The 20,072-nt window shown below is 41.3% G+C and overlaps 1 protein-coding gene across 5 annotated transcripts in view; it reads left to right on the top strand.

The window, feature by feature from the left end:
- Positions 1-8,163: 8,163 nt before the first annotated feature.
- Positions 8,164-20,072, top strand: part of myripb (myosin VIIA and Rab interacting protein b) — a 108,178-nt gene continuing 96,269 nt past the window's right edge. For 4 of the 5 annotated variants that reach the window (XM_035141857.2, XM_035141856.2, XM_035141855.2 and 1 more), the window contains exons 1-2: positions 8,166-8,379; positions 15,652-15,872. In XM_035141857.2, the coding sequence (XP_034997748.1) occupies positions 15,763-15,872 (110 nt within the window). In that variant the 5' untranslated portion in view covers positions 8,166-8,379; positions 15,652-15,762. Of the gene's footprint in view, positions 8,380-15,651; positions 15,873-20,072 lie in introns of all 5 variants that reach the window. The other variant, XM_035141859.2, reaches the window with a different exon arrangement.

The following is a 20,072-nucleotide window of genomic DNA, read 5'->3' as shown; positions in this document are numbered from 1 at the left end:
TCTGCTGTCCCTGTTCACATTATGGTTTGTCGCATTTAAGCTATATTTTTATGATGAAAGATGTTTTTTTAAAAGGTTTTTAAATGGTAACATACACATGGTTGTTCCGTATGGATGCCATATTTCATTTTGGGGATGTGCAGTTTGGATTTATAGTCACAAGCTTTGTAATGGTTGCCAGAGAGATCCACCCAAAAACATTTTACAAGTGTAAACAGCAGCTATTTGCACGACGCACCAAAAATAGCTTTTCAAAACCACGGCACTCCTTCATAATTATGTTCTAATGGCACTCCCTCATTGGCATAACTCCATACACACTATGACATGCTACATTTTCATGTCACTTGCGCAAATATAACATGATGTGAAAATCTATTCTCAATCATTAAATATCTTTTACTAATATATTTGATTCTTGTTCTTGCCTGAAGAAGAGTGTCTCGGGCTGACTTGGCACCACTGCATTGGGTCTAATAGATTTTTCTTGCAGGTGAGGCCATGAAAAGCCATAAGCTGAATAGATTTCACTTAGTGTGTCAGCTCAGCTCACTCAGAGTGCAGACGGATCAGCATTTCTTTGAGCTCTTACAGCATCAACTCTTTCGATTGCTCTGCCTGACAATCTCTTTTTCTGACCGCTGCTGTGCACCTGTAAAATTTGAGCCAGAATGAGTAATGTCCTTTTTGAATTGATTATTTTTTCAGTGCTGACATGATTGAAAATGTAATGTTAAAATGAAGTAAGAGAGGGAAAAATACACAAATGCCTTCCATAGTGTATCACTGCACCAGGAGTGGTTTAAAAGTTGATGAATCATGTAAATGAGACCATGAAGAGGAAAAGGTGGTTGTGGAGTATATGTTAGCATATTCCTACTTGATCTATTGTGTTAGAGTGTGGAAATATGGATTACATATTCAATGTGTTCTACAATTTCCTATGTACATGTTAGGGTCTTTTATAAGGTCTGAAGATATACCCATCATACTGCAAATAGTTAAGTGATATTGTGTAGTGTCTTTGATAAGTAGGAAAGTGCAAATTAAATCAAATTTGTCCAGTCATTATCACCACACCACCACTCAGCCAGAATACTAAACACGAAATCATGAAAGAGTGTCACAAGTAGTGCAGGTCATGCCCTCTCACTATCTCTCACTTGTATCCCATCCTCGCTCTGCTCAGGTTACCATGGCAGCAAGGAGTTGGATTCAAACAATGCCACAGAGGGCTGACGGCTTTGACGATAGAGGAGAGCCGGCCACATCTGCAGCCGGGAGAGACAAGGTGAGGACAAGCTCAGTCTCACGGCGATGATGTTCGTCGGTTTTCTCAGGCTGCAGCCACACAAGCATCATCCCACACATGTCACAATCAGAGCACAGTAATCATACAAATAGGGATTTATACGTTGTTCACAGGGAGATGAAGGAAATTCCCCCTTTGTCTTTGTCAACATGTGGAATGAATTAAAGCTGAAATGTTATGATTTGACAGCAGGGAGCCCACATCAGCCCATTTTTGAAAATAAAAACTGATGAGGTGGCTTTTTGTCCCATAAATCTCTTGGTCTTGATAACCAGGGACCAAACCAACGGCCTCCCCAGAGTAGTGAAGCAATAGACCTTTAATATGAGAAAATCATTGCAAATGTTTTTTCTGCATACGTGTTTCCATGTTGCCACGATAAATTATTGCCTACATAATGATTGGTGCATATTTTACAACTCAGTGTCAAAATTTCATGGTATTATAAAGACATCTTCACATATCTGGCAATGAAACTAACAAAACACACAACTAACTGCTATTTAACAACAGAACAGTAATGAAGTTAAATGTTTAGGGACAGCAAAACATAAACATATCATTAAATAATAATTTCATTTTGCTGAACAGTTGATGATTTATAGCTTGATTTTAGCCAGCAGCGCTAGCAATAATTTGGAGTCTTGTTTGTGGTCACCTATTGTGGTCACCCTCTTCCTCTGCTTGCAAGTCCATTGCTCACTTTTAGCTCTGTTTTTGGTCTCTACCACCATCTCCTGAGAATAGATATCTGGCTGTGATTGGCTAAATACTTCATTTTGTTTACCATCCTACTGGTAAACAGTGGGTTTATTAGAGTAATAAGAGTGCTCACAAAACCAAAACAGTAGAGTTGTGCGTCATAAAACCCCAAAAAGCTAGAAGACATTCAAATCCTCTTGAGAGTAAGCCTGGTTGGTCAGTTGATAATTCTCTGTGGATTCGTCATTACGATTGACCCTTTTTTCCATTTCACAAAATACTGATTGCATTTTGCAGCATTTAAACAATGTTTTGAACTTGCAAATGGTTTTGTGGAAATAAGTGGTTGTGTATCTTTGAACTAGATGATGGAGGGTGAAACAAATAACAAGCTGTTTTAATTAAATTATTTACGTTGCTTTAGCCATTTATGGGTGCTTCCTCGCTGGAGGTATGACCAAAACAAGAGGTGATGCTTACATCTCCGACCCGAAATATATAAACAGAGCTGAGTGTATTGCATCAAAAACACGTCTGATGTAAACAGCTGTGGCTAAACTTGGCCGGGGAAAAACTGCTGGCAAGCGAAGCGGGAAGTGGAGTGGCTGGCAAATTTACTCTCACTCATCCACATTTCTGAAAGCAGAGGGGGTTAGCAGGCTCTGTGCACTGTGTGACTAATATGGTCTGCAAGGAGATTGACCAGACTGTCAATATGCTGTGGTTTCTAAACACTGGAAGGGAGAAGAATTAGTCAGGGGCTGCTAGAGGCTCCGAGGAACATCTTAAAGTATGAGTGTTAATCTAAAACGCTTTGCGCAATACGTTAAAAACACCCCCAGATGGGAACCGGCCCAAAAATATAGAACAACATTCATACTCTGTGGAGATTTAAAGCCAAAGGCCAGTGTTTCCCACATGACTGAAGATGTCAACTCTCCAAACGCTGCAATGTTGTTGTGGTGCAATTTTCTTCATGTTCTAATGAAATTAGTCTCGATCGATATCTGCTCTGAGGGTATATTTGCAGCAAATCAGCAAACTGCCTCCTTCTATCTTTGCCTGCCTGCACCCCCACACTTACAGCCACTGCTGCAGCTGTGAATAGTGAATCCAGGAGATAAAGTTTAAATTTTTTTTCTCAGATGCTGATTTAACTAATGACTCAACCCGAGAACAATTAGTGCTTGTTTATGAGCAGTAACAGGGGAAATGGCTTCAGGACATTCACATCCACTCTGGGGATTTCTGAAAATCAAATGTAAAAATGTCAAATCCATCTAGATATTTATGGAATGTAAAAAATATGAAATGTGAAAATACGCTTCATTGTTCCCTCTGTCTCTAAAAACTTATAGACATTTATCCTTGCTCGTCCCTAACAGCACAATGCATGGAGTGACTCACTGTGTTTGTTTGGTATTTGTGATTCTTTGTTTCCAACACTGCAATGGCCACTTATGGGCAATTAGTCATGCTGAGTAGGCAGAGGCTTCACCTCCACCTCGTCAATGACAAACACAAGACAATGTATGTTTAAATGGAACAAGCTGAGCCACAGCAGACGGAACAAGCCAACATTCGCGGAGGGAGACTCACATGTTGCTCATCTCAGCTTTAGGAAATAGACAGCAGGGGGCTTACCACGCATTATTGTGGGATTAAAAGCAGGAACTTTAATCCAAAATCAATACTCTGACCCACAGGTCTGTGGTATCTCAGGCCTTTAATACTTTGATACATAAATAAATAACAACAAATCATGCATTTTAGTAATTATATTCAAATGAATGATTTAAGCTAGTTCAACATCTGACTAACTCTGTTGGAAATGTATCTATTTTTCACTTGAATGTTTTCTGAAAATACAGTGCATGTACTTGAATTAGGCTCAGTCAGCCTTGAACAGCTGCCCCCTCTTGAAATCAGAGCAAAGAGAAAAGTCAACAGGAGAAGATATTACCACTGTTACCGCTGTGGTCAGAGAGGCGGGCCCATGTATGTAGGTCAATAAAGATCATGGATCACTGAGGAGAGTGACTGAGTGTTTCTCTTATGTTAAGTGCACCTGCTGCCTTCTTGATCACAGACGATATGTCACTTTATCTCCATAGCATAGAGGGATAAAAAAAAGAAAGGAACTATGCTGTTAAACTGATCAAACCTTACAATTAATCGAAAGAACTCACTTGTTTCTTCTGTAAGTTCATCATTTTGCAAAACATCTCACACATCACTCACCCAAACCCTGTCTCCTGATTCTACAGGTATCTCTGGCTCCAGAGCTGCAGGTTCCAGGTCTGACACTACTGAACTTTGTATTATTATTATTATTAGGGCCCGAGCACCTCCGGTGGGAGGCCCTATTGTTATTATTATTATTATTATTATTATTACCGGTGCTTGAATATATCGGTTAAACATCTGTTCCTCTCTTTCTTCTCTCTCCTCTTTCCCCCATTTTTACCCCAACCAGTCGAGGCAGATGGCCGCCCCACAGTGAGTCTGGTTCTGTTTGAGGTTTCCTTCTGTTAAAGGCAGTTATTTATTTTGCATTGGAACTGTTGGGTTTGATAATATAATTGTGATATAATTTAGTAAGGTCTCAACCTTACTTAAGTGCCTTGAGATAATGTATGTTGTGATTTGGCTCAATACAAATAAAATTAAACTGAACCGAAAGAAGAAATCTACTGTAGAAAATGCACATATTCACATACCATTGTGAAATCTTGCAACTTACACAACAGTTTTAACATGCTGCTGCTTTTCTATATATATATTTGTATTCTTCTCACAGGCTGTGTTTATAAATTGAGAATCGTGACTTCAGTTGAAATACATATTAACATGTGCAGACATTTGTATAGTGCTTCTTAATTCACCACATTTTGGACACAAACCTCCTTGTTACTGTATAGCACCATCCACAACAAGAACCACCAAATGGCAGGTTATATTTTGGAGGCCCCCTGGTGGCTGAGGTTTGCTATTTCTTTGTCCAGTGAGTACACACTTGACAGAGTGTTGTCTTCTGCCTGTAGGAAGTTAAAGTAACATTGTAAAAAATTGTTCCCTTTCCATAAACTTCACAGGTACAATTTTTTACTATTTGTATACCATGAATAAACTGGCGCTGGCTGCTAACGTCCACTTAGGATTCATTGTCCATTTTTATGTTTTCTTGAAGGCTGACATTTGGTTGAAGGACAGGATCATATAGTGTGCAGTGAAGCCCGCTGAGAGAAGGAACCTGAAATGCCAACATGGAGACTGAGGAGCAGTAATCTTTCTCCAAACACACACAAATACTGAATGTCACAGCAGATTCAATATCCACACACACTACCACACACACATGTGAAGCACAAGACCACCGTAGCTCCAGCATGTGACGCGGATAGAAGGAGCAGAAATCTCCTGCTCTCCTTAGTCACTCTAAATATTCCAATTTAGCAATCATAACTCCCCCGGCAGGCTTTGAGGATTTGATTTGAGGATTTTTATTCACCTCAGAGCCGCAGATGCAGGGTCACACTGCAAGTGACTCAGCAGCAGAGTATAAAGCATAAACAGCAGAATTACTGGAACATGGAGCTTATAATGAGCTTTACTCCAACATATATGTGACCAGCAGTTGTTTTAAGGTTGTAGAAATGTGCTTGTGACCAGAGGATTGCTGATGTGAAACTCTGGAATGACCCTGAGCAACCGACCCAGTTGTGCTGGGACTGAACCAGGACTGCACAGACCCAACAACAAATGTCTTTCCTTAGCATTTCTGTCATGCAGCTTCTCGGTCGTCCCCTTACTCTGAATTAGCTCACCTGAGTTCAGCTGATTAAAATCTGTGTCTAAACTATCACCTTTGAATTTCCCTGCATTCCCTTGTTGTAGCTATATTTGAAAAAAATGCAAATTTCCTCAACCCAAAGCTTACAACTGCAATTTAACAAGCCAGACTTGCGTTATGAAAACCTCGGAGCAATGAGCGCTGAACCATAATATGTACACTCATTATAAAGTGCACCACTGAACATCCAATATGCAGTCACATTAGCTCAAGTTAAAGATTTAACTAATCCTGGCCAGTGACCTTTTTTTGCAATAATTGCCCCGACCATGTTTTTATACACTCGGCTCATTCTAGCTCCTACTGTATATATATTTGTATATATGGCCTTTCTGCATTGACTTCTCTCTCCCAGTGGTTACATGGGTTTTCTCTGGGTCCGCTGGCCTCCTCCCACAGTCCAAAGACATGCAGATTGGTGTGAGGTTAATTGGAGACTCTTAACTGAGCGTAGGTTTGAATGTGAGAGTGAGTGCAACCCTTAAAAAGGAAAGGCGGCATGAATAGTTTAGAGAAGTGACGAGCATGGACAGGAATCCTGATCATTCCGTACTGCTTTTAACAGTTAATGTTTATGAAAATAGTGTGTATCAGTGTGTCTGAGCCTCTGTCAGGCCTGAGATGATGACAGAGAGGGAACCACAGACATATTTGACGCATATTAATATTTGAATGAAAAGGGCTTCATCGTTTATCTTTATTATTATTAATAACGGAAATAATAACTTTACACTACATCTGTGTGAATGCAATTAATATCTGTGCGCTCTCTGGGCTTATCTGCAACACATTCAGTGTTGGTAAAACTGTGATGTAAATCAAATACCAAAGATTACAGAGAGACTTGCCACTGCAGCAGCACTGTGACCCATTCTGTACAAACTGCATGTAGATAAAGGGTGTGACCTGAGTCCACAATGACGCACTGAGGTGTTCATGTCGGTAAAACGGGTCTCATGAGCAGCATGTGTCTTTGAACAGCTTTCCTGGCAGTATCTCTCGTAAAATACAGCCTTAATTAGACTTAAGATAAAGAAAGCATCGGTGCAGCTTGATTTGTAATCTCTACAAAGTGGCCTCTAATTGCAGAGTTAGGCGAGCTCTTCATCTTGCTAAAAATCTACCTTGCTGAGCAAGTACAAAGGCCCAGAAAGTGTTTCTGCAACGCACCAGTGTCAGCAGGTTTATACTGTGAAGGCTGTGCAGTAATAAAGAGAACAAAGAGCCAAGTCTTCCTCCTCAGCTCGGCGCTCTGATCTGCATCATCTCTGATGCTCTGCCAAACCACAGCTCGGGAAGACTTATGGTATCCAAATGCAACGGTGCGGGTATTGGTTTGCTTAGATAGATCAATAGATGTACTAGGATAATAGTTTCCTTAAATTCAATCAACGAGCACCAAATTTCAAACACTCATAGATATCAACTCCCCAAATGTGCCTGATTATTTTCATCAAGATTAACAAAGTATTTCTCGTGGAAAACTGGGAAAACGTTAAAATCCATCCAATCTCACAATGTTCAAAATGTGGGGAAAAGAAATCTTGCATCCACACTTAAAATTCAATGGCTTATCTCCTGACCTATACTGCATCCTTCCATCAAGTTTAATGGAAATCCCTTCAGTTGTGTTTGTGTTATCTTGCTTACAAACAAACTAATAAATAAACAGAGAGGGGTCAAAACATAACCTCCGTGATGGAGGTAAAAGTCTTGTTTATTCCTACAATAGGGACTGAAGGTGTGTCAGTAATAGACTCTATGGTGTTTTCATGAAATAGGAAATGTAGCAGTGAAATATGTAGGTATAGAGCCAGATTGCTTATTGGATTTGAATTTAAAAGTCAAATGATTGGATGATGTTTGATCTGGCAGACAGAGACCTGGGAATGGGAGAGATATAGACACTTGGTGATTAATTGGGATGTGCTTCTTTTTTCTCCGAGGTTAATTGCAGTGTGACTAGCTTTGTGAATGGAGCAGCCAGCCAACACAGTCCCTCCTCCTCCTCCTCTTCTTCCTCCTCCTCCTCCTCCTCCTCCAGTGCCAAATTTAGGCGCAGGATGCCCAGTGCAGGTGCCAGCATCAGAGAAAAATCAAAATGGGATTAGATATCAGATTAGCCATGCACGGAAATTGACTCAACTATCTCTGACTGCCCCTCATACAGCTCCGTGCCCTGTGTCACTATACTTTGCATACAGGAAGAATCAAGGTGCCAGCGCCTCACCTCGCTCTCCGTCCACCCTCCTCCTCCTCCTCCTGTGTAATACAAACCTCGTGATCACCCATTCATTGCTGCTTGCGTCTGCTGCTGCTGCTTTGGAGGAGAGAGAGAGAGAGAGGGAGAAAAAAAATAACACGCAGGCAGGTGTCGCGGAAGTTTACACTTGCAGAGGCGCATCCCTCCGCGTCTCCCTGTTTTGTTTATTTGTTTACCATTGTTGCCACAATCTGGGATAACGTGGCAGAGGCTGTACCCGGCGGTCATCCGGCTCCCACTCACCCCCGTGTAAGTGAATCTCCACTGTGGCTGTGAATAGGTGAATGTGTCGGGAATGAATGGAGGGGGGGGAGGCATGAGGAACCAGCGGCAGGTGTCTGCGTGGCTCGGTGCGTGTTGCCACATTTCTGGGATCATTCACCTCCTTCTTCCTCTTCCTTCGCCGGCGTTTTTGCCGCAAGCTCCGGCGTCCATGTGGCCGCCGTGACATTTAGTCACCGCAGCATTTCACGCAGATGTTATCAGTCACTGGGAGCGTGGCAGCCTGCGTGGCCGGTGACTGGGGTGGTTGTTTTACATGAAGGGAAGATGCGGCGTGATTTAGCGGGGACGTGAGGTGTGGAGACAGGTGGTGTTTTGAAACTAGCAACTCTTCCGTGTCTCTCCCGTGGCACGGACGCGTTTGGATTGGAGCAGAAAGTCCTGTTTTGGTCTCAGGCTAATGTTGCAGAAATCCCTGTTAAACCAAAGGAATGCACGATGACAGCCCTGACATGGCAGCCTCCTGGTTTGCAGAGCAGCAGAACTGGGTCCTGTGCACTTTACTTCACTTGTTATGCTCTGTCACCTGTTGACACTCTGTTTTTTTCGCAAGGGGAGACCCCAGCCACCCATTCACCCTCATCCTGCCTGAAGGAGTCTGCCATTCTGAGTAATAATTCATTCAAGGAAAACACAGATCAATGTGCTGCCAGATTTCGACCCCCCCCCCACTTCCCCTTATTCTCAACACTAGTGTTACAGTCTAGTCCTCAACACTTTGCCACATGCATGGTGACTCAGAGGCAGATTCAATTAGCATCTGTTTTGATTTTTTTTCTCTTTTTTTTTTACACTCCAGGCCAAGAAGGAGAAATGTGTGTTTGCATGTGCTGCACGTGCACAGTGTGTGTGAATATGCGTGCACATATCTTCACAGATCAGCTGCAGCAAGTCTCACATTGCCCAGATCTCCTTGTTTTGCTCTGCTGTAGAGTGGTAATTGGACCGGTGGTGATGGATGTGACACAGCAGGTACTGTACATGTCAAACAGTGACAGATGATCAAGGGGCTCTTCCTCACACCGAGTCACCAATCAGGACTTGAAAGCTCGGCCTGTTGTAATATTTGGATACAGTAAAGGGAGACTCTTCATTCAATCTGATCTCTGAGACTAAGCATGTTGTGGCATAACCTGTGTTCTTATGTACAGTGTTGGCTTGGCAAAAATCTGCTGGGATGTAGTTTGCTCGACCTGTTTCCAGCATTGTTGGTTCATATTTACTGAAGATAGATAGATAGAGAGATACTTTATTGATCCTCAGGGAAATTCCGGCTTTGATATGACAGAATGATGAGATTAGAATGAAAGTAGTAAAAGCAAGAAAGAAACGAGCATAAGAAGAAGTGAGAACACAAACGTTTGAGTTGAAAGAGCATTTTGAGATAAATATATAAAAGCAAATTGTACAGTTGTGTATGGGTCTGACAGACATGCAGCTCAGCAGCAGTACCAGAGGGAAGGTGAGCGTTCAGTCACCATCACTCCGCCATTGCTGGGAAGCGTTGAAGAGTCTCATGGCCTGAGGGGCCAAAGATCTCCTCAGTCTGCCTGGTTAACGTGCTGTGAGGATGGTGGTGGACATTGTCCATATTTGAAAGCTTTGTGTTGTGTCTAAACTGTGTACGTCTTTGTATATTAGTACATCTGCAGATACAAAATACAGTGGAACTGTTCAGGCATTTCAGGTACACCTAATTTTTGAGAAGAGGCCATAATACATTTTAGCAGTACTCGGGAAAACTTAATATTAATAGTATTAGAATTATAATGCCTTTTTACAGCAGACATTTTGACAAACACAGGTGTAAACAGTCAGTGTCTACAGGGTAGCACCATGTATAACAGATGGTACCAAAACATGGATGTGTAGTTGCTCATTTGAGTCAGTTACACTATGTATTTTGAGAAAAAACATATAATGCAAACAACTAGTTGTACTGGTACCAATGTGTTTTCTTAATAATGATACCAGGTATCATTATGCTTTTTGTCATATGGATGTTAGTACTGAATATGAATTGGTTTTTTTAGTTGATCGGTATCTTTAGAAACGGATCCCTAACGACAGGCTTGTTCACACTGCGTGTTGTGTTTCCTACTTTACAGCTGGTCTAATAGTGGAGTATTTAAGTCCACTACATGTGCCCTGAACTGAACTACATCTATAGTCCACATTCATGTTGCTCCTCCTTGCTCTCTGACGACTCACCCTCATGTCATCGTGACAAATAGTGGTCATATCCTGGGTCGCAAAAACAACCAGAGCACTTATGTTTCCGCCGTCACGCGGGTTGTTGGAAGACAAATGACCATTGAGGCTAAGAGAGGCTGTCACACACGAAAAACGAGGTTTGGTTTATTTTAAAGCACTCACCCTGAGCTATTACCACATATTTTTCAAGCAAAACTTCCCCGCTCATAAATATGTAATGCAGAATACCACAAATAGCTCTAAATGCGATGTCGGTTCACTGTATTCACCTGCGGTCCAAAATATTCATTTCAGCGGAGTCGTTCTCAATCTCCTTCCCTCTGGCTGTGACAAAATGCTGATCCGATGGAGAGTGTCTAAAGCAAGCAGTTCATTTAGTGCTTGGCTGCACCTGCCCTTTCAGCGCTCCGACAGGGCCTTGTCCTCAGCTCGCCCATCCTCTGAGGTGATGGACAGCAGCACGTCCAAGTGGTGTGCAGCCTGATGTAGGAAGTGGCACTTTTATGCGTGTTCAATGTACTTAGGGTGATTTAGTATGAGTGTGTGCATATTTTCATGGTTGATTAATGCACGTTCTATATTCCTTTGGTGGAAAGTTCGGTTTCTGTTCATTCGCCTGAGAGATGCATCAGTGTGACCTATTTTCCCTCTGAAGCCTTTCTCTCTGTCTCAGCAGAGTGTCGGTCTGAATATGTTGCTGTTGAAATCTGACAGTTTTACAGTGGTGTTTTTCGTTGTGTAGTGAAAGTAGAAATACACCAGTAATGACCAAAGTAGTTCTTTTCTTATTTTTTTTACATTTTGTGGATTTTTACTCAGAAATAAACCACTTGTCCAAAGGTAATAGCTGACAAATAATGACCTGCAAAAGGTGCATTTAACATTTATCATCTCGCTGATTGTCATGTATGATTGACTGTAAATGTACAAAGTAAACTAGAATGTAGAGAAGACTGCATACATCCTCCAAGGCCCAACTTTCTTAGGTCATGCCCCACCACTCTTCAAAATGTCAGGGAAATCGGTTGGGTAGTTTTTGCATAATCCTGCTGATAAACAAACTCAAAAGTCATTGAGGTAATAAAAATACTTACGATCATTTGAATTCCCATATTTCCCTGCATGCAGCTAATAATCTGAAATACCAGATCAGATATTATTACTTCTCTTTTTTTTTTATACAATATTTGTATACTCTTACCCATGTTTTGTGTTTTTATTTATTGTCTTGGTCCGTATATATATTTCCATTTTTAGCTGGAGGGATTGTAACAAACTCCTATTTCCCCAGGGGGGGGAAAATTCAGATTCCAATAATGAAGGTTTTGCTAAATAGATTTTGTCCAATATTGTTGTGTTTGTCTGGAAATAGAGTTGAGTGCGTTGAGAAGCACTCACAAGCCGACCCAGTGCACTGATCAGAGACTGTGTGATCAGCAGGAATGTGATAATCCACAGTGTGTTTTGTCTTTTGCAAAACAAGGCTTCTGAAGCTAGATTATGGCTGTTTGGTGATTGTGCACTGCAGTCTCAAAGTTGGTTTAGAAAAGAAAAAAAAGAACAGCTTTAAACTCTTGGAAGGCAAATGTGCAGGGCTCACTTTAACACCACTTCACCAACATTGTTCAGTTAGGCTCACAACCTGCCTCCTCTGGGACGACTGAGCAGACTGCTGAAGCATCGAACCACCGAGGCGGCCTCCAATCAGTGTCTGGTGAAGAGGATTTTTCTGTTCTCCGCCGTGCACACACCGATAGCTCGTCTGTGCTGTTGTTGAGGGGGTGTTTGGGATGTTTCGGGGCATTTTGCTGCTTCATGAAGGAAGTGTGGATTTGTGGCGTGACGCAACAATGTTTGGATGTGCACATGTCTGCGTGTATTGTCTTTGCAAGCTGCCACAAGTGAAAATGGATTTTTCCGTGTGTCCAATGTCTGTTTCTGCCCCTGAGCGTGTGCGTCACTAGAGCTTCAGAGGCAGACACTCTCACAGACATAAATGACGCTTCATGCCTGTCCTTGACACCACTCACTATAAAAAGAAGGCCTGAATAATTGCCTTCCCTTGTGGCTATACAATAATGGCCGCACAGTAATGGTGCGTTTATCTCCGCTATATGTTGGTGAAGTAAAAGGGACCAAAGACAAATACTGCATGTTAGATAAGCCAATTTCGGCCGGTGATGTTATCGGATGTCATTCACCTAAGAGTGCCATTTGAGACTAAAATAATTCTAACTCCTAAAACACACAGATTAAGGCTTATATTTTAGATGAAACAATTGATGCCACTGATTGAATCCACTGTCATATCTGTCTGATGAATGTAAAGCCAAGGCTGGTAGCAGGTTGGCTTAGCTTAGCCTTAAGACCACCAAGCAAATCAGTCTTACTGGCTGAGATAAATCATGGCACATAACCCCTCATAGAAAACTGCAATCTTGGGTTTACACTTGTTGAATGTATGGTTAATCAGCCGTGGTGGCTGATAGGAAGTAAGGGAGTATGGTATATGTTATGTGCACATGTTTATCCCTGGTTAAAGTGATCCCCAGTGGATCCACAACACCGGCTCAGGTGATCAAGACAAATCAATTTGAGTTAGAATCAATCACATGTGGTAAAAGTAGTTTTGAGAGCACATATTCAACATGCGTGCTGGCACATGTCTGTCCACGTGGAGCCGGGAATGTATTCAAACATTTTGTGTGTGTAAAAACTGATTCTTTCAGACTGGGACGCCTTCGCAGAGGCGAGGGCAAGGTCTCTCATCACACCAGCTGAATGAGGAGCGTTGGTCAATGGAATGTCTGTATTTACACTGTGTGATTGCGGATGTCTGAGATTGAGAGATTTTATATCTTTTTATTTTTTTTTACCTTGGAACTGAGAATGTGACAAAAGCTCTTTCTCACACTGCGTGTTTGCATTTGCCCTTGTGAATTACATATGCCCACTGATTCAAATGACTTTGCATCAAGAATCCAATGATATTCCCCTTGCTTCCCGGAGGCTTTTCATCAAAATGACAACCACTCTTCAATTTTAGACAAAGAAGCAAAAGTTTGTATTACTGTGCTGTTGCTTGAGGAAACCAAGCAATGGTGGATAATACTCTTACTTTAGAAATAGGGAGATGAATCTCGCAAGAACAAATAAGCAATACTTCCTCTTAAATTTCAAGAGGTAGTAAATATCATGTTGGTGCACATGAGCCAAGGAAAAGCTCAATTTGTCTTTTCTGTGTTTGAAACGTACGGGGACTAAATTGAGCAGCAGTCCATCCTGATCCAGGCTCTTAGCTGAGATGGGGGAATGAGTGATAAGCTGAGCGCGAGGAGAGGTGCTCTGTCGATGAAGCTATTGGCCCAATAATAGAACGCACATAATTGTCTGGCCTTCTGAGTCATCATTGCTCACTCCACTGCCGGTGCTCTCCCATCTTGTTTAGAGTCCACAGTTAATGGACCTTCTCCTTCTGTCCATCTCCCCATCTGTCTCCGCTTTCTCCCTTCCTCTTGTCATCCCTCTCTTTTATTTTCACGGGGCCACGCTTCGATTTCACCTCTCCATCATCCGTTCTTTTTCCTCCTCCTCTGACTGAATTTGTGTATGTCCCTCGCAACCCACAAATAACAGGTGTCAGGTTTGCTTTTAAGTTAGCTCAATCACAAACTAAATCAGATCGGCATCCTTAAAATATTAACCTATTTACTTTTGCACTTATTAAATGTGATTTATAGCGCGGGCCGTTAAAGGTCAACTATCAATAAATCAAATACCATACAAGATGTCTTTAATATGCTGTACAGTTGCATATATATTCATATGGATAAAGAAGATGCACTCGTTAATGTTGGGTTAGCTGCAACTTTATAGCCAAACATGCTCATCCTGACATGTTAGCAGGAAACATGAAACCTGCTAACATGTAACATTCGTGCGTTTGTATAATATCACAAAGAGACCATAGGAACAAAGGTGTAATGTGAATTTCAATGATTTAGAGAATAGCATAAATTTCTGGCACTGTTGTATATCGCGTAAAAAATTGTTGCTAGTTGGCTACCTACCGCTAGTGCTAACATTCATTTAACTTGCTAAACTAACATTACAGTATACATTAGCATGTTCATATTGTCATGTTAGTATGAACAGAGATTGTTTCTGATATGGAGCTGCAGGGTTATGGATGATTTTATTTTTTCATTTGCAAACTGCATGACAAATAAAGAAACCATCAGAAAAGTGAATGAATGAAAAGATGTTTTGCTGCGTTTTCATCTTTATTAGTTAATAGTAATAGTTTGGTAATAAAGAAATTATCTGTGTCGCTTAAAGGCTTGTTTATATTTGACCAGAAAATTGCCTCTCAGACAGTTTCATTCAAAGCCTGATGAGTAGGAGTAATTGCAGGGTTGTATTTTACTTTCTGCCAGGTATACTTAATAAAATGACATTTGGGTGCATGTGCAGATAACTTTCATAAGACCATGATTACTGTTAATGGCTCAAAACATTCTCATGAGGCAACATACAAATTTGTGAACATTTTGAATACAGCCTTTTAAAATTGACAAGGGCATATTTAAGCCCAAATGTTTCTTCCCTCTTGGGCGAGTTCAAGTATCAAACTGGCCGTGACCTGAAACAGTAAATAGAAAAATCTTTCCAGCCATTAGACTTTGGTTTGGAAACCAACTCTCAGGGAAATTCATGCAGCAGACAAGCAACTGCATGGCGCCACAAAATATTTTGTTCACAATTTATAAAAGCAAACATTGCAGCATTATTTGCATGGTGAGCTAAGGCCTTTCCAGTGGAGCTTTACGTTCCAATGGGCTTGCTGTTGTGAAAACGTGACTGCACAATAAAAGCTAAGTCGTATTGATGCTGTAATTCCATAGCTTACAGAGTTTGATGATTAATTAATGAATGTCAGGCCTGTCGATGTTTAAATCCAGAAGAGTGAATTGATTCCACAAATTCACACACGTTAAATGTCTCTATCTGTGTTTCTTTCTTTAGGGTCGTCCCAGCCTCGGCCCCCAGAGCGGCAGTGCCCGTGCCTCTCCTCCTCCTCCTCTTGTCTAGGAACAGCAGCAGCAGCAGCAGCTCACTGTGGCGAGGCTAAGAGCGATGGGCCGGAAACTGGACCTGTCGGGCCTGACGGACGACGAGGCGGAGCACGTGCTGAAAGTGGTCCAACGGGACATGAAGCTGCGAAAGAATGAGGAGGAGAGGCTGAGGTGAGATGGGATTACCCTGCCAGGGCTTCTTTTCGAGCATTTTTAGGATTTGAGAGGAGATGATATGGAGGCGTTAACATTCGGCTCTGAGCAGAAATGAGCAGGCATAGTGGTGCACAGAGGGGTTCAGCTGACAGAGGCAACTACCATGTGTATCTCTGGAAATATTGTATCGTATCAACCTAACAAATCTAATAATGCCAAAGAACAGATAACATACATACCGGTATGGAACATATTGCTATGTTAACTGAGAGTTAACTCTGGAAGTGTAACTCTGTGTTTTTATACCACAGGGACACTGAAAGGAGTTGATTAAACTAGGATTTTAAACAGGCTTTTGACACTTAACTCACTACCTAAAATAGTAACTTAGCATTATTTCCCATTTGCCTGAGAAAAAATTACTCATTTGGAGACTGTTTTCCTGTTGCATGCAGATTTTAGCCTCAATTGTTTAGCATCATATACCTGTATGTTGCCGTCGTGTGGGCATGCTCAGGATTCTCATTTCAAAACAAATCTCCTGTAAGCATTAAAAAGTCTGCTGGACAAGTCAACACCTGGGATTTGCTGTCAGAATTAGCCTATGCCAGCTAACCACAGTTGACTGGCAGCCAGGAAAAAGACACAGGCATGGTGGCTAGTGGCTTTTATTTACTTGTGTGTTAAATATAAGACAAGAAAGTTTCAGATTAGACTGTGAATTTTGAGTGCTAAATCTATTACTATACTACTTTTCATAAACCCCGAATGAAAATGGAATACTTGCCAGAGAAACATTTTCAGGCAAAAAATTACCTACGGCTATTCTGCACACCGTACTTCATATTAAATGTAATTGTAGCTTACTGCATTATCTGTAGGTGAAAAATGATGGCTTTACTTGCAGGCGATTTCTTTCACACTTTTTTAATTTGAGTGCAAAACAATCCGAGATAAGTGTTTATCTTTTTCCGGTCACTATTGCAACAAGTCCAGCAATAATTATCACGACATCTCTTCATTTGCATCCAAGGTTTCAGTGAGCCAAAACACTCCAGTATATAAATGGTTTATTTAAACTGCTTTGATTGACATTTTTAATCTGCCATTTGTTTAATCTGTTGTGGAAGCATCACTTTGGTGTTTTGAGCTGCAGCGATTTCATGGTTGAAAAGAGGCCGTGAGGAGGAAGATGCTTGTCTGCGGGTTTCAGCTTGTGGGCTGTCAGGTCTTTGTGGGTCAGGTGGGCCCGGGGCCTCCGGGGCTCTGCTGCCGTGTCACAGCTTCTTACTTAACATGCGACAAGTGCCGGCCCGCTCCTCTTCCTCACCTCCTGTCCTTCACTCGCTCCGTCGCACCCTCCCCACCCACAGTGACAGCCCTGCAGTCAGAGGGGATTCAGCTCGGTTGTGACAGGCCTCCGTGGGGGTCTGGCCATCAAATGTTTGGTGGTCGGGGTCAGCGTGTGTGTTTTGTGGTGTTTCAGCAGGACTAAGGGAGAAAGTTTTAGTCTTAAATCTCTGGTGTACTGTCAGAACAAAATTCAAAATGTTTTTTGTTGCTGTGTGGTTGTACCCTATAATTTTCAAAACAGAGGTATGCTTTGTTGACTGTGTTCAAGGCCCCAGCATCAGCTATTTTGTTGTGGAGTTAGATGTCTGTATTCAGATTTGAACGGTGATCCTCGGCGGTTTTCTGTTCTTGAGTGGATGCCATGAGTCATGAGGCCTCTTAACTTCGACTGAACAACTTAGCTGTACTCTGAGGAGCATAACAAAGTTGCGTCACAAACCAGAAAGCGAACAGCTATTGGCCTGTGACGCTGAAAACTCAACTTATTTTCCCCCAAATCAGTTTCAAAGCAAAGAAGCTGTATTCCCAAATTGCTGAGCTGTAAAACATTTCTCCCACCAAAGCTGTCACAAATGATGAAAAATAAAATGTGCGCCTCTCAGGCTGTCGATGCTGATGATGTCGCTCTAATCACAGGCAAATATTTATTAGACAGCATTTCTTCATAAAAGCAGCCACGCTCTTTATGTGCGGCCTTATTAAGCCATTATGACTTGTTAGATGCTTTTAAAAGCAAAGTTTCCAGAGCAGTTGAATACAAAGTGACAGTCGAATTAGCTTGTTTACTGTTAACGCCCCTGACGTACAATTACACATCTGACATTGAGATTTTTTCCCCCTGTTTTTTTAATTTGTGTTTTTACTGGTGCTGTTAGATTTCACTTGTTTCATCTGCCGTCTGAAAACCTAACTGGTTTCTCTGCTTGCTCAGCATCAGTGTTTGTCTCACGTCTCTGTTCTGTCTTATTCTTTCATTCAGAGCGATGCAGAAGTCATCCAACTCGTGAAACTAAGTAAAGCTGCTAAGTATCAAATGTAGAAGACCCCTTTTAGAATGTTCTATTATTATCATCCATATACCACTTAAAATTGTGACATTTTGAACTATATTTTCTGACATTTTATGTACCTACTCGCTATAATTATTTATGATTAAGAGAGGAAAAATGCTTATTAATCAATTTAAGCAAACACGAGTTGCAGCCTTACATTTTTCCACAAGGAAGACGGGTTGTATGATGTCCCCACTTCAGTTTTATACACTGAAGCCAATTAATTCATACCTCCCACTGTTCGCTGCCAAGTCGCAACTGGTTCTGATCAGGTTACACAAAGAGAGCAAAAAAACCCATTTTCCTTTCATATGAAATGTAAAACACTTCACAGTTTACAGTATATGAATAGGGACATGAAGCATGTTTACAGCAGATGGTTGCTGAGTGTTTCAGCAGCTCGCTCTCTCTCCCTGTGAGTTTTTCTCTTCCGTGCATGGCTGATATTTGTTTTCTTCCTTGAATGAAGTCAGCCCTTCAGAGTTGTAAATTACCATATTGAAGGGTTCATGGGATAATTTATAAGCCTCAGCTGGCACTTAAAATTCTTCATTATAATTTTTCCCCCATGCTGAATAATAAAAAAACGTTAAAACACTTAACTGATATTACCTTCTTTCTTATAAATGCACAACTGTAATAAATATGTAGATAAAAGGATGCACATACGCCTTGTTAATGAAGACCTGCACCTTTTTTTGAAACTGCACCTTAAACTGTAAGTTTTAATGTGGGCAGCTGCAGCTTGTGCATCTTAAAGCTTTTATCACTTATTTCAGACTGTACAACAATTAAAATTAAACATGATCAATATTCCTCCACAAGAACATGAATACATTAACAGTTTAAAGGCTTTAGATTGGGTTTTTTGATGGGCTTTCTTTTTAAAGATTTGGATTTTTTGCATAGATTAAATAGACATTGAAGAGACAGGGTGGGTATACAGATAAATGTTCCTATAAAAAGACTGATATCACATACATATAAATTATTAGGTAGGTAGAAGGTACTACCCTGTAAAGCTGCACATATAAACTGTATACATTATATATTCAGACAAACCTAAATAATTTGTCTGTTCTGAGAGATTGGCAGTAAAACACTTTAAAATGAGATCATGAAAAAGCCTCTAAAAGGATTTAAAAGACACGGCAATAGGAAAATTGATCCCATAACCTCAAATGGGGACATTTATAGTGTTATTTCATTCACGTCTTCACGTGTTAAAATGCGCTGCACATCCTGTTGTTCTCGTGCTGCCTGATCAGCCCTCTCCCCAGGACCGTGTGGTGGAACACGCTGACCTTGACACCCCTGTGAGCTTTCTCTCACTTTTTTGCGGGCAGGACAGCTGATGAGACATTTCAGTGTCACCGTTGGAAAAACGCAGGTTAGAACAATAAAATTAATGATACCTGAATTTCATTTAGCCGCAGAGTCGTGCTGTCACCCTGTCATGGCTCACTGTGACGCTTAAATAGAGCAGCACCATCGTTAATGTTAACACCTGTTCTTTCCCTACGATGACAAGCCAACATGTCTACAGTAAAAGAATGCCTCTAATATACAAACTCAGGTGACCTCCGCTGCAGTAGCTGCACAGCACAACACCAAGAAGAAGTCGAGCGTCTGCCTCTCACTATTAAAGGCCCCATCTAAGGTTTTTAACCTACAGGAGCTCTATGGAGATTTGTTCCCTTTTTGTCTGCATCTTGTGCACGTTGGTGGTTGAATTGTAGGAAGGACAGGGAAGGAAATATCCGAGTGATGCAATGTTTCAAATCAAAACAGGAAACAAAAAGAAACAAAA

Source organism: Hippoglossus stenolepis, chromosome 19 (assembly GCF_022539355.2).
Source record: "Hippoglossus stenolepis isolate QCI-W04-F060 chromosome 19, HSTE1.2, whole genome shotgun sequence".
Lineage (NCBI taxonomy): Eukaryota > Metazoa > Chordata > Actinopteri > Pleuronectiformes > Pleuronectidae > Hippoglossus > Hippoglossus stenolepis.
This window is presented reverse-complemented; position numbering and strand designations above follow the sequence as displayed.